This window comes from Siphateles boraxobius, unplaced genomic scaffold (assembly GCF_051911475.1).
Source record: "Siphateles boraxobius isolate OS27281-9 unplaced genomic scaffold, OSU_SipBor_1 30, whole genome shotgun sequence".
In the NCBI taxonomy this organism is placed as follows: Eukaryota; Metazoa; Chordata; class Actinopteri; order Cypriniformes; family Leuciscidae; genus Siphateles; species Siphateles boraxobius.
In genome coordinates this window covers 16,874,438-16,890,000 of record NW_027508920.1, presented here as the reverse complement: position 1 = coordinate 16,890,000, position 15,563 = coordinate 16,874,438, and the positions used below count along the sequence as shown (strand labels likewise).

Genomic DNA, 15,563 nt, shown 5'->3' with positions numbered 1-15,563 from the left:
TGGAGTGCTTTGTGTCTGGAGTACTATCACTTTAAATGTGCTTTTTGAGGCAGTCTGTGGGTGTTTGCTTTTAGCAGTTTGGATAGAAACCGTATTGTCATATATAAACATGTGCAATTGTTTATTTGAAGTATGTTTATGTTGTTGTGCCTTATGTGTTTTCTCAATGGTGTCCAGTAGAGGGCGTGATGCGCAGCAAACGCCGGTGTGTGCTGGAGAGAAAGCAACCGTACAGTGGTGATGAATGGTGTTCAGGGGCCGAAACTGAGGAAGAGGATGAGAAACCGCTTTCTGCCACACACCGTGAGTACACACACACACACACACACACACACACACACACACACACACACACACACACACACACACACACACACAGTACTGCCAGGCTCTACCTGTACATAAACACTGTCTTATAAACCTTAATGGATGTTTCGTCCTGTAGACTGTTTATACAAACGTCTGGTTGATGTTGTTGTCATAAAAGCATACAGTCCTGTTGATTCAGTGGGGGGAAAAGGCTAAATTTTGTAATTCAGCTCACATATGCATATCGGAATTTGGAAGAAAAAAATTACAATAATGAAGTCAATGTTGTTTATTTAGAACGAAAATGGGCCCTTTTCACAGACTGTGATGATGCATTTCTACAGTTATTTACATTTTGTAGCATAATGTAACATTAACATTAGCAAAGTTTTTGGTCTGACTTTATATTAAGTGTCTTTAACTACTATGTACTAACATTTAAATTAAACGGATAGTTCACCCAAAAATGAAAATTCTGTTCATCATTTACTCTCCCTCATTTCGCTCCAAACCCTTAAGATTTTTATTTTATTTTTTGAATACGTGTATTGTCACGTGTTGTCATCTTTGCAACACAAATGAAGATATTTTTAATGAAATCTGAGAGATTTCTGTCCATGCAACTATCATAGATCTCTTTATGAACTTTTTGAAGCGTCAAAGTGGTAGTTGCGTGGACTGTCAATGGAAGGGACAGAAATAAGAAAAATATCTTCATTTGTGTTCCGGAGACGAACAAAGTATTTTAGGTTTGAAACGACATGAGGGTGAGTAAACGATGACAGAATTTTCATTTTTGGGTATAAACTATCCCTTTAATGATTTGATACAATGCACTAATTATGCACACTTGCACATAGATGTTTTACATTGTACTTATATTTAAATAATACATGTAATACAACTTTTTATTCATCAATGCATCCTGAAAAATGTATCACAGGTTCCAACAAATATTAAGCAGCACAACTGTTTCCAACATTGGTAATAACGGAGCAACAAATCAGCATATAAGAATGATTTCTGAAGGATCATGTGACACTGAAGACTGGAGTAATGGCTGATGAATTTTTTTTACAGCTATTACAGGAAGCCCATATTTTTTTCTAGATTTTGATCAAATCAATGCAGGCTTGATGAGCATTTGAGACTTCTTTCAAAAACATTAAAAACTTCTGACCGGTACTGAATATATATATGTATTGCACAAGAATAATTGCATGACTACTTTTTATTAAAAATACACATCATTTAGATCTTGGCCACCTGTCAGATGTTAAAACAGTCATTCCTTTTCCACTGAAACACCTCACATTAAGCTGTGTGTTTGTGTCTGCGAGCATGGCTGTGCATCTGTCAGTTGGTGACCACAAGCCTTTGTGTGTGTGTGTGGGTGGGTGGGCTGGTAAACCCTACCTAGGCATAAGGACATAAGACATAAGGATGGCAATATCTGAAATCCTTGTTTGTGTGGGGACAAAAAATTGTTGGTCCCCATGAGGAAAACAGCTTATAAATCATACTAAATGATGTTTTTTGAAAATGTAAAAATGCAGAAAGTTTTCTGTGATGGGTAGGTTTAGGGGTAGGGTTAGTGTAAGGGAATAGAATATACAGTTTGTACAGTATAAAAATCATTATGTCTATGGAAAGTCCCCATAAAACATGGAAACACTACGTGTGTGTGTGTGTGTGTGTGTGTGTGTGTGTGTGTGTGTGTGTGTGTGTGTGTGTGTGTGTGTGTGTGTGTGTGTGTGTGTGTGTGTGTGTGTGTGTGTGTGTGTGTGTGTGTGTGTCGTGTGTGTGTACCCTATGCTACCTGCTATTCTGTGCAGAGTAGAGCTGAGAAAGAGAACTAAAAACAGAATTAAAAACAAACTAAAAATGGACATACCAAAAGGGGAAATAAAGTTGTGGTAACACTCTATTTTCGTGTTTTTGTTACACATTATGCATAATTACATGCAACTAACACTAAACCCATAGTAAGTAGATGATATTAATTAATATTACTCAGTACTTAAATGTATAATTAAAATGGAACAAGGACACCCTTAAAATAAAGTGTAACCAGCAGTTATAATACATCATATCATGCATTATAACTGCTGGGGGGAGACTGTGAAACTTAATGCCTAAATTTCCTTTTTTTCGTTTTGGAGCAACATCAGGAGTAAATGATGACAGAATTAAAATTTTTGGGTGAAATGTCTCTTAAAAATTCTGTCATGACTGCCACAATTGGTATATAGTTATTCAAATGACAACAAACTCCTAATGTGCTTTTATATATTATATTTTTTACACCATTGAGTTTACCCACCTTTCCAAAGTTGTTTTTAGATTAAATTAAACTATTAATAAACTAGTATGTATTTGTAGGATGTGTTTTTAATTTTGTGGTATACTATTATACAATGACAATAAAGTTATTCAATTCAATTTAGTATGGTTTTTAAGACATTTATCAACCACATCTTATAATGCCATTTGTATCTGGCAAAGCAAATTAAATAATATAAATTAAAATTGTAATGTTGACATTATAATGTGAACTTGCCATTTAATAGCATGCAAGGTATGATATTGGGCTTTCAGAGCTATTGTCCCCTCTTGTGAAGTAAGCTCAGCTTCCCTTATCTGTGTATAGACACGTGACTGAAGGTGTGTCGTGTAACATTACCTGCACAAGGGCAACATAACACCACTAACATACTCAGTTTTACCCTTTTAAGAAAAATGTCCAGCTCTGTAACCTTGACCTTGCCTGAGTCATATCAGAATTTGAAAGACATTAGGATGAATCGAAGTTTCCTAATATTTTGTGTGCTGTAACTTCTATTCACAAATTTACCACTAGATTTCCATTAATTTCATGTGACATTCATGTGACAGAACATGGCCTATTTTGTACAAATCTTCAGTGTTTAATATCTGCCCACATAAATTCATGACGTAAATGCTTTGCTGTCAGACGTTCATAATGGAACTGAAGCTCTGGGAATTTTTCTGTGGGATTTAGCTCCTCCTTGTGGTTTTCTGGAATATGTTTTTATTTTTTGTAGTAAACAAACATCTATGTTTGGATTGACATCTTTATATTTGCAAACATTTTTTGGAAAGGGTTATAATTTATGTTAAGAATTAAGAAATCTATAGTATTAATATGGTAATCATTCAGTACTGTGTTACCATGTATTATCATCTGATACAATCGCATACTGATGCCATAATGGCACCTCCTCCACTGAGCTTTTTTGTAAAAGTAGACTCTATGAATGGTAATGCATACAAGATGCTGATATAGTAAACCATTGAGTCTGAAGCTTTTCAGATTGTGTAACAATTAGCAATCACAAGCATCATGTTTTCACCTAAACACTAACAGCCAGAGCTATAATCTTTATTTTTTTAACGATAAAAATGAGTGCTACAAAAACTACAAAATCACTTGTATCAGACAATATTCTGATAATTTTTATCTTTATTTATTATTAATATTTAAATATGAATTATTATTTATTTATTATTATTTATTTCATAAATGAGAATTATTATTGCTGCTTACCTTCTCTTGAAAAGATGGTTGGGCACGGACATTTACAAGTGACTCAGTTTGTTTGCTGAGTTAATTATTTGTTATATGAATGACTGCTATCATTGTTTGTAATGTGACATTTTTGTCGATAAAACTGGCATTTTACATCAGGTGACCTATGTAAAATGTTTAAATACTTATGTAACAAGATCAATTGTCATTACAAATATTTTTTCACTCATACACCTTTATTTTTTTTATCTTTCTTCTATCCTTCTCTTTCTTTTTCAACACTTGCCAGGTGAGCATGTTATGTGTCCCAGTCAGGGCCACTCTGTTTCATCGGCCACAGGCCATGTTAGTGATCCAGGAGGTCCAGGATTAGGTTCTGGCCATGGACCCAGTATTCGCACAGATCTGCATCCTCGACCCCCTCAGCAAGTAGTGTATGTCTTCACCACCAGCCTAGCCAACAGGTCAGTATGACTGCTTTTTTCTGTCCTAATAGACCCTGCACCTTGACAGTCTGGTTTTTAAAAGAACAAATGGGATATTTACCATATATTGCCATGTTTAAGCCGGAAATGTTTGAGAAAAACACAATAAAGGAGCTTATATGCACGTAATAACGTAGCAGACAATTTTCCACCAGACTTTTGTGACGGATGTAGGAGTGTGCTTTTACATGCAATTGTAACATGACTGAATAGAAAACTATGAAACAATAGGAAACAATTATTTTGTTGTTCAACAAACTATTTTATTTTTCCGCAGTGCTGCAGAAGCAGTGATGCATGGCCATACAGACTCTATCCTCTTGTATCATCAGCAGAATGTCCCTCGTACTAAGCTGGACCAGGTCTGTCTTTTTATATAGACATATAGTGTACATACATGACTGCATATTTTTGTTATGTTAGATTATAAATAATTAGGGTATATGGGTTTGTTTATGTCTGTTATCATGATCCATATGTATATGTTCTTAAAATGCAAAGTACCGTGGAAAAAATGAATCATAAAATCTACACTTGCAGGTGCTGCATGGCAAGAGACATTGTATTTGTTTAAATGGCTATTTAAATCACAATGCTCATCTTTGTTCCTGTTTCTGGTTTGATGAGAAACAGTAGAGTTGAAGTCTTTTGTGATGTATTGAGCTGAGACTAATGATGGCATTAACAGCACCCCCACCTCTGCCCTTCTTTCTTATCCTGTTTCTTTTTTCTTTTTTTTCGTGAGCAGTCTACCGGTGTTGGAAAACTCAACAACCTAACAGAAATCGGCTCTAGTCACAGTCCACCCATTGGCACACCCAAATCCCGAAGTGGTACACCCCGGCCAGCTTCCGTTGGTGGAGTTGTGGGAGGACACCTTCCTGGCACCAGCACTCCTTCTTCCACAGGCCATCCAGACAGTGAGCCAGCCCAAACCCACAGAGGAGGAGGAACATCAAGCAGCAACAGCCGCTCTGCAGTTCATTCACTGGGCCCAGGAAGTTCAGGTCCACTGTCTACAGGGGTTTCAGGAACAGAAGGAGTGGACAGATCAGGTACAATTCCCCACCATGGTGCAGGTGTGTCTCCTTCCTCAAGTCCCTCTCCTTTATCTGTACTCCGTCAGAGTGAACTGGCCCAACGTGGAGGACCAGGAAACACAGATGGCCTCTCAAAGGAGCAGCTGGAACATCGTGAACGCTCTTTGCAGACTCTTCGAGACATTGAGAGGTTGCTTCTCCGTAGTGGAGCCGGTGCTGGCCATGAAGAACCAAGAGGTCCTAATGGCAATCCTAATGGCACTAATGTCAACAACAATAATAGTAATGATGGGGGTAGAGGTTTAGAAGATGGTGAGAATGGTGGAGGGAATGCTGGTGTTTGCCATAGCAACAATGCTAGTATGCCCCATGTCAGTGTAATGAAAAAGTATGAGGAGCCATTACAGTCCATCATCTCACAGACACAAAATCTTGGTGGGCCTGGATTGGATGATTCACTGATGGGCCCACACCATAGTATGCCACCACATTCCCACCATCTCTCCTCACCCTCAGGGTTAGACATGGGCCCCCTTCTTGGGCATGAGGGTGTAACACCAGAGCAGCTAGCTTGGAGGAAGCTACAAGAAGAGTACTACCAGGAGAAAAGGCGGCAACATGAGATAAACCCCCACCAACATCCCCAGCATTTCCGCATGATCCAAGAAATGGGCATGCCTGGGGGACCTCCAATGCTAATGAGGGGCCCCCCACCACCATACCACAGTAAACCTGTTGATCAACAGTGGGGCCCAGGGCCAATGGTAGGGGGCGGAATAGGAGGGAATTCACGAATAATGGACATGCATCAGGAAGGTCCTCGAGGGCCAAGGTTTCTTGGACAGATGCGAGGTCCTTCAGGTGGGGGGGTTTACACAGAAAGCCCTGGAGGAGTTCTAGGTATCGAGGGGTTAGGGCCTCAGAGACCTCCAAGGCCAGGCATGGGTTGGTTAGAGGAAATGCCTCCAAACATGGGTGGTGGAGGCCCATTTCATGGGTGCTATCCCCCAGGGGGTCCCGGGGGACCTCACCAGCACTTTCAAGGTGATCTGGATCGCCCTATGACACGGGAAGAGATGTTCCGTAGACTCCATAGATTAGACATGCAGCAAATATCCAGACAGCAGCAGGCAGGGCTTGGAGGCCCTAGGATGATAGATAACTCTGGGGGACCAGGCTTCCCCAATCCTGGAATGGCAGGAGGCCCACCCTCCCGTGGTGATCCAATGGACTTTCCTGGTTCTCGGACGATAATGGGCTCTCCTATTGGTGGAGTAGGCAGTGATGGTGGCCCCACAATGAGAGACATAGTTGACTCTCCTTTAGGAGGTAACCTCAATATAAATATGGGCATGAATATGAATCCACAGCAGCAGCAGTTGTTGGCTCAGAAGCTGAGGGGAGGTCCTGGAATTGGTGGACAGCTTGGAGAGATGTTGAACCCTGAAGACATTTCACGCATTAGGGCTTCACAGAATGGCCGGGGTAGTTCTAACAAAGGAATGATCCCTGGGCAAGATGGACCTCTTCAATTCCCCAATCAGAGCTCCTTTCCTGGTAGTCAAGGTGATGGCTTATACATGCAGCAACCATGCTCTGATATGTTTGGACCAGACCAGCCAGGTCCTCCACACATGAGCAGCACCTCAAGACTTAGTCACATTCCCATAAACTCTGGCACAAGAGGTACAGACCTTGGTGCCCGACACCCTCCTGACCTGCCCATTAGTGTTAACCCAATGGGTTCCCCAGCTATACCGCCATCTCACCAGCTTAAATCGCCTTCTCTTAGCCAGGAGCCATCACCCCTCATGCCTTCACCTTCTGCAGCAGGCCTGAAATCACCCAGCCAGTTACCACAGAGTGGTCCATCTCACCCTCCTCTACCAGCAGCCTCTGTGGCTGGAACACCCTCTTCCACCTCTATCAAGTCCCCCCAGGTAATAGGCCCTTCTCTTGGTCTTCGCTCACCATCTGGCTCCCCTGGACACCTTAAATCTCCAACCATGCCTGTTGCTTCACCTGGCTGGACTGCCTCACCCAAGACTGCTATGCCTAGCCCTGGAGGGCCTCCTAGTGTCAAGGTCGCAGGCAATGGAGGGAGCAGCTCCACTGATACAGGTAAAACATTTTCTTAGAAATATGAATCAAAATTATAAAAAAATGTGTGCACATCAAAAACCAAAACCAAATTGGGCTCAGGTCCAGGACAAAACAACAGCAATGAATTAACAAAGAAAATAGATGTCCACACACTGAAATTGGTGCTCCAAAGAGTTTATTTACCAAACAGTGCAATTTTTCAACCAGTCAAATCTTCATCAGGCACAATACCATTGTGGAGTGAGACTCAATTCTTCATAAGCACAGGCGATAACAAAGATTGGAAACACACATAGAGTCATGTGACTATTGATTAGACACACACATGTGACAAAAATAACATCTAGAAATAAAAAAATACACACTTTAAAATTTGCACTGTTTGGTAAAACTCTTTGGAGCTGCAATTTCAGTGTGCGGACATCTATTGTCTTTGTTCATTCATAGAAATATGAAAACTAATTTTGTGTATATTTATGTTTTTTTACATGATTTACATGTCTTTGTTTGTTTATATTAGGTATGTCCCTGCCACCTAGGAGTTCCAACTCAACCCCCATCAGTCAGCCTACCAACTCTATCAATCCTAGCATGCCTTTCACATCCTCACCAGATGCCCCTCCCTCCCAGAATCCTCTATCCCTTATAATGTCTCAAATGTCAAAGTATGCCATGCCTAGCTCCACTCCGCTCTACCATGACGCCATCAAAACAATTGCTACATCAGATGATGAGATGCTACCCGATAGACCCCTCCTACCTGGAATCAACATGTCAGGTACAGATTTTACATTTGATCACCTGTTTTAGAATCCAGAACTCGATGCATCATGGAAATTAAACTATAGTAAACGTTTGATTTTCTTTCTTTATTAGATAAGTTATTCATTTAAATCATCACATGTTATCTTTTTTTAGTAGGCAACATGGGAAATCACCAGTCTACACAGATGCTCCTCTCCTCGCAGGGTTCAATGGGACCTCACAGTGGTCCGCAAAGTCCAATGGGAATGGTTCTCCAAGGAGGCCCGCAGCTATCCCATGATCCCACAGGACCTATGCTCCCATCCCCTAACCCTATGGGAATACCAGGAATGACCTCAGCAATAATGGGAGGCGGACCTCCAGATGGAATAGGGCCCTGTAATGTTTCCCCAATGCACCCCCAAAACCAGATCGGAGGATTCCCTCGTATGCAGGGACCCCTTCACTCCCCTATTGGTGGTATGGGGCAGCAGTACCCCCAGCGTCCTGATGAGGTCTTACCACCCCAACAGATGCATCTTCTAAGTAAAGGCATGTCTCACCAGCGGCCTCCTCACCAACAAGACACTTTTACATCAATGTCCATTGGTGATGGTCCAGACCTAAGTGAGGTCATCAGGCCCTCACATACAGGCATTCCTGAGTTTGATCTTTCCCGTATCATTCCTGCGGACAAGCCCAGCAGCACCCTACAGTACTTCCCCAAGAGTGAAGCCATGTCCCATCCGCAGCAAAATCCTCACCAGGGCCAACCGCCTCCACAGGGTTCTTCTGCTCAACTGCTCAAACAGCTCTCCTCATCCGGACCTCCCCATAGCAACATCCCCTCCTCTAACCCCCATATTGCTAACCTACAGAATATGATGGCTGAGCAACAGTTGCCCCTACACCCTTCACACTCACATTGTGGAATGCGCCCAGGTATGGGCATGCCTCAGATTGGCTCCAGGGGCATGGGATCAGGAGGTGGGATGGGGCCCATATGCCATCCAGGGCACATGATGGGCAGGACAGGCATGTCTCCACAACAGCAGCTTCAGCAACAACACCACCATCAGCAACAGCAGGCCATGATGGCCAATAACCTCTTACAACACCCGTCCCACCCTCCCCGTGGCATGCTGTCTCCACAGCAGCACCCTCATAATCTTATGGCCCAGCAGAATCTGATGATGATGCAGGCTAAGCAACGGGGCATGGCTCTCCCTGGGGAGCACTTTGGCCAGCAGGGTGCCCTCATGTCCCCTCAAGGACCTATGATGGGACCTCCACATTCACAGTCTGGCATGATGGGCCCCCAGAGTCTAAGACAACGGAGCATGTCACTGGACAGCCCATTGGGCTATGTGCCTGGGAGTATGGCCAACATGCCCTTTTAAACTATCTTATCTGTAATACTGTAAAAACCTTGTTTCTTAATGTCTATTTCTCATTTGGATGTGCTTTTATTGCCATTGACTAACTGTGGGAATAGAATGCTAAAAACATTGGTTTAAGTAACAATCTCTTGATGCTGAAGATAACATTGGGAGAAAATTAAACTGTTAAGGGTTATCATTACAGTTAAGTAAAATCTGAAGCCATTTTTTAAGATATTTGTAAAATATGTATATTTGAGATCAGTGTGTTTGATTGCAAAGGTTAAAGGAAAAAAGCCTCTGGGTTTCTATGTTCTAATTACATTCTGGCTACCAAACTGTTGTGAAAGGTAATATATAAATATCTATATATATATCTATATATATATATATATATATATATATATATATATATATGTGTGTATATATATATAGTTGCTGTATATAAGATGCAATTTGTGCTTGTTTGCAACTGTTCTGTATACTGTGTTTTATTAGAAATCTAATAACAAATATGAAAAAGAAAACCTGTTCAGCTACTTTCTGTTTGCCTTCTTTGATGTGTATAATGGGACATTTTGACCAGCCATCACATTACAAAAAAAATCAAGACACCATTAGATCACTCTTTTATAGTTCCAGTTATTTGTTACAGAACAATTTATCTCATATTTAATAACAATCCATTCAAAACACAATGCAAAGCATTATAGCAGGTTAGGGATGATGCTCTGTTTTGCTTATTAATGAAATTCATTCTTTGACTTACAGATTGTCCCCATTTATATGATTTCATACACTCACATATGTGCTTTCAGTCATGTTTCCAGTGATTGGCTCACTGCCAAGGTAAATCTGTAAATCTCAGAGCTGGCAAGGCGAGACACTACAGGCAAAAACATTTTTTTCATGCATCTGTCAATTTTGAGATTTTGGGCTTTCTAGCTTTTCATGAAGTGTTTTTTCAGACTAGTGGAAAGAAAACATCCCAAATACACTTATAATTGTATCTTTTTAGAGCACTTTATCTATTTGGGTCTGTAGATTTCAATTACAGTATAAATATTTAAAGGCCGTTTTCTCAAAATGAGTTTTTCCTCCTATGTTCATTGAGCTAGATATCTCAGTAGCACTTACACCACATTTTACAGTTTTATTCTTATCTATATTCTTATAAGGGTTTTACAGAGGAGTTTGTTCATATACAATTTTCCTGATTTTATACATGGTATTCCTAAAAAAAGGGTAAAAATGTATTTATTTTTGGCTGTTGACAGTATTTTCTGAGTGATAAAGAGATATCCAAAATCCCCTCTGTAAAAACCTTTGACTCTAACATATAAAAAAAAATTATACAAGAATTTTGAACCTGGTTTTATCTAATGTTCAGATTTTTGTTCTAGAAATGTATGCAAATTAGTACATATTTAATTACATAACGCCTTGTTTGCATATTAAACATAACATTTCAGAAAACTTGTAATACAAAAAATGTTTGCAATAATGCATGTAATTAATCAACTGGGAAAGTATGGTGACTTTTTATTTTATTTTATTTTTTTATCTATTCACCTGGGGTGCCTTGCCAGAAAAACAATATGTACAAAAACGCTCAGCTGCTTTTATATGTATTGGTTGCTGCTTGTGGTAGTAGCGGCCTCTGTGACCGACATCCTATTAAGACAATTTCTTTGCAGACCTGACAGGCATACACGCAGACACTTTGTTTTTGCTAGCAACTGCAGGAGGTCTCTTCGGAAACGGACCCCTATGAAGGCGTACAGGATTGGATTCAGACAACAATGGGAAAAACCAATGCTCTGTGTCACTATCAGCGCCCGTTCCCGTGAGGCTTCACCATGGCAGTCCTGCTCAGGCATAACCTCCAAATCCACCAGGGTATCCATGAAAACGGTGATGTTATAAGGCAGCCAACACAGGCAGAAAACCAACGTAACAAGTAGGGCCAACCGAATTGCTCCCCGTTTCTCCAGACTTCTCTGGCTTTGGCAAAGAGTGATGATTATAGAAGTGTAGCAGAACACCATGATCACCAGAGGCAGGATGAAGCACAGCAGGTGCGTGAGAAAGCGGCTGGCCAACAGCCAGTTGTTTGCATGTATGCCATGGCTGTGGTAAGAACAAGATAACCTGGTAGGGTTGTCGTCCTCTTCCTTCACGGACAGGAATGCCATGTTGGGAATGGTCACAGATAGGCAGATGAGCCAGAGCAGCGCACAGGTGAGGTGAACGGTCCTAGGCCGACGGGCCTGGAGACTGGGGAGGGCGTGCACAATGGCGAGGTAGCGATCGAAGCCGATGCATGCCAAAAGCAAACTCCCACACACCAGATTGAGGCGATTAATGAGGCCCAATAGCTTGCACAGAAAGGTTCCAAAAAGCCACCCGGTTACTCCTTGAGTAACTGCGAATGGTAAAGTGAAGAGGAGGAGCAGGTCAGCCAAGGCCAGATGTAAAAGATAGATCTCTGTGATGCGCAGGTTCCTCCGCCGTTTTAGCAGAACTGTCAAGAGGAGACCATTTCCACTTAAGCCCAGGAGAAACACCACACCATAGACAAAGGGTTGGAACACGGTGTGAAACAGAAGCAGTGGGTTCGTTTCGTTGCGACAGGTGTGGTCGAATTCATCGGGTCCTAACGTCACATTTCCATAATCATCCAGATCCAGACCCTACACATTTCAGTAAAGACAACAATTGATTTGCAAGTTGCAATATTCAAAGATGCCCTCCAAAAAAGATCAATCTAAATATATATTTTTTTTATATATATAATTTGAATCACTAAAGCTTTTTGCTGAATCATTTGCTACTTATTTATTATCTATTTATTATTAAAATTTGAGTTTTAGACCTTCATTTGATTACCACAGTTGTTGATACATTTCTAAATCAAATTCAGAATTAAAACGGACAACAAAGACTTTCATTTATGTATTTAGCAAATGTTTTTATCCAAAGCAATAGGACCTTATTGTTCATAGGGCCTTATGGGGAGTTTACACAACAACGTTTTCAACTTTTATATGTTTATTATTTAACAATAAAAAAAAGTTAGTTGCATAAAGCAAAGCAGATTTATGTCCACCTGTGGCATTGACAGGAAGCTATTTGAAGGAAGCGTCTCACTTCCTTTTTTTTTTCTCCGTATTTGAAAATAAAATAAATGGAAATAATTATTAATAATACAATTAATGATAATGATAAACAGTAATAGTAGCAAAAAAGTAGGTATGACAAATAAAATGGTTCACAGAAAAACATCTAGAAAATATTTATTGTGGAGATGTAAACTGTGATCATTTTGTATCTATAAAACCAATAATAATAATAACAAATTGATCATGTTGTTATTAAAAAACTTTTTTTCTCAAAATGTACAAATTAGTTCATATTTGGATATTTTTCTAATTAATAGAGCTTGTTTTGTTTCCACAGGATGTGAATTAAATCAGTGATGATTACTACCATACTGTAATTTCCTAAAAATGCATTGAGAGTTTAGAAATACTCACAATTATAGTGAATTTGTGTGTTATTTGATCCATGTTATTCCTGATGTGGATGACCATTAAATTGTCTCAGAAATGTGTGTCCTCGACCACTCCGGATGGTAAAACCTCTGATCAACGACTCATGATTTGCACTCAGATTGTCAAGACACGCCTCTTTAAAATGTACCTCCTCAAGAACTCAAACTTACCTTATTTGAATTCTTTAGAAAAAAAAAACAATGAAACCCACACATTTCCTTTAAAGAAAAACACATCCCCTCTTTCCTGCAATTCAGTCAGATGTATACAGTATTGGCATACACACTACCCTATAAATAAATTATACTAAAATTGATTTGAAATACATTTATTTTATGCTAAGTATACATTTACATATTTATGAACTTAATATAAATACCCTGCAATTGTACTTTTGGCATACTAAATTGGTTTACTTAAAGTCTGCTATATTGGAACAATTAATTTTGTATTTAATCCACTTCTGTTATCCAGAAATAGTGCTGAGGTCCAACTACAGATATACTTAAAAGGGCTCTAAGTGATGTCACGCGTTTTTTAGGCCAAAACATTTTTTGTCACATACAGCAAACATCTCCTTACTATCCGCTAGCTGCCTGTCCCCTGAACACACTGTAAAAAAGCGCGGTCTCTGCAGACACCCCAGGCTCCACAAACGGCAACAAAAACAAACTGGGCTAACCCGCACCACGAAACATAAACTGTTCCAGCCAATAACTGACAAGAAGGATTTGGGGGTGGGGTTTGGCGTGTTAGTGCGCGGATGAGGAGGAGGGAGGGTCTAGCTATAGCCTCCGTTTTGTTTGACAATACTTCGAACGTCAACAAGAAGTAACGTCACCCAACATCGCTTGGAGCACCTTTAAGTAGGCCTATATTTGATTGTGCTAAAATAGAATTATTGCAAGTATATATAGGTACACTTTAAATATCTTGCATTTAAATTATATACTATCCTTACTAATAGTGATATTAAACACATAGGCATAATATTAAAAGGTTAGTTCACCCAAAAATGAAAATGATGTCATTAATGACTCACCCTCATGTCGTTCCGTGAATCTGATATTTTGGATTCAGTCCGAGAGCTTTTTGTCCCTCCATTGAAAATCTATGTATGGTATACTGTCCTTGTACAGAAAGGAAATAAAGACATCATCAAAGTAGTCCATGTGACCTCTGTGGGTTAGTTAGAATGTTTTGAAGCATCGGAAATACATTTTGGTCCAAAAATAACCAAAACTACGACTTTATTCAGCATTGTATTGTATTCTGGTTCTGTTGTCCAAGTGACTACAGTGGCTCAATCTTAAGTTTATCAAACGACGAGAATACTTTTTGTGAGCAAAAAAAAACAAAAATAACGACTTTATTTCAACTATTCATTTCCTTCTCTGTGGGCCTCGAGTCAGTTAACGTAGTGTGATTGCGTAGAGCTACGTCACACGTAGGCTCACTATTGGCCGACGCTAGTCATGTGTGTGATGCGTGTGACGTACAACAACAGAAGCTTACGCTATTATACTAGTGAACTCACTCGAGGCCCACAGAATGGAAATTAATAGTCGAAATAAAGTCGTTATTTTTGTGTGTTTTTTTTAGCATAAAAAGTATTCTCGTCATTTGATAAACTTAAGATTGAGCCACTGTAGTCACTTGGACTATTTTAACGATGTCTTTAATAAATTTTCGGGGCTGGTAAGTTTCAATCTCTTAGACGCCTATGGAGGAGTGATCCAGCTCTCAGATTCATCAAAAAAATCTTAATTCGTGTTCCGAAGATGAACGAAGGTCTCACGGGGCTGGAACAACATGAGGATGAGTAAATACTGACCGAATTTTCATTTTTGGGTGAACTATCCCTTTAAGTATAATGTTTTTTCACTATACTCTTACATTTTGATCATTTCTCTTGTAGCCTATTCTTTTTTAGCACTTGGCTGACCACAACTTTTGCACCTTACTTATTTCTCACTAATCTGGCTTGGTTACAGAAATCTCCGCTTCAACTTTGGTTTTGGCAGGTAGGCTGCCTACATACAAAAAACATTTGTGGGCAAATATAAATATATATAAAGGTAAACCTATGAATTACTTTACTGAAATATAATTGAAACTGATTTATTTCTATTTCTTTTTTGTTTTAAATTAAAGAGTAAGAGCAGATAATAAAAGGAAAAGTCACTGCACTTTGATTCCCATAATTGTTTACCAAATGTTTAAATAATAATAATAAAGTAAGGAACAGTGAATGTTTTTGGACAGCAGATTTTTTTGTGTGTTTAGAGGATGCAAAAAAGTCTTAATAAATAACTGGGTTGTTACGTCAGACCCATGAGCTTGGTTGCACAAAAACTACCCAAACACTGAAAAAAAAAAAAGACCCAACAGGTCCAACA

The 15,563-nt window shown here is 39.7% G+C and overlaps 3 protein-coding genes across 5 annotated transcripts in view; 2 read left to right on the top strand and 1 right to left on the bottom strand.

The window, feature by feature from the left end:
- bcl9l (bcl9 like) overlaps positions 1 to 10,137 on the top strand; it is a 56,885-nt gene extending 46,748 nt beyond the window's left edge. Inside the window, exons 4-9 of one of the 3 annotated variants that reach the window (XM_077248356.1) lie at positions 181 to 303; positions 4,149 to 4,323; positions 4,622 to 4,706; positions 5,093 to 7,505; positions 8,008 to 8,265; positions 8,406 to 10,137. In XM_077248356.1, the coding sequence (XP_077104471.1) occupies positions 181 to 303; positions 4,149 to 4,323; positions 4,622 to 4,706; positions 5,093 to 7,505; positions 8,008 to 8,265; positions 8,406 to 9,631 (4,280 nt within the window). In that variant the 3' untranslated portion in view covers positions 9,632 to 10,137. Of the gene's footprint in view, positions 1 to 177; positions 304 to 4,148; positions 4,324 to 4,621; positions 4,707 to 5,092; positions 7,506 to 8,007; positions 8,266 to 8,405 lie in introns of all 3 variants that reach the window. The other 2 variants (XM_077248355.1, XM_077248357.1) reach the window with 2 other exon arrangements.
- The window catches only part of LOC143757334 (uncharacterized), a 252,183-nt gene extending 240,492 nt beyond the window's left edge, over positions 1 to 11,691 (top strand). Inside the window, exon 10 of the mRNA XM_077248400.1 lies at positions 11,681 to 11,691. The gene's annotated coding sequence lies outside the window, so the exon portion shown is untranslated. The remainder of the gene's footprint in view (positions 1 to 11,680) is intronic.
- cxcr5 (chemokine (C-X-C motif) receptor 5) lies at positions 10,228 to 13,293 on the bottom strand. Its single transcript, XM_077248406.1, has 2 exons — positions 13,147 to 13,293; positions 10,228 to 12,303 (listed from the first exon to the last, which is right to left on the bottom strand). Exons 1-2 carry the CDS (start codon positions 13,201 to 13,203, stop codon positions 11,233 to 11,235), a joined length of 1,128 nt encoding a protein of 375 aa, XP_077104521.1. The 5' UTR covers positions 13,204 to 13,293; the 3' UTR covers positions 10,228 to 11,232.
- Positions 13,294 to 15,563: the final 2,270 nt, after the last annotated feature.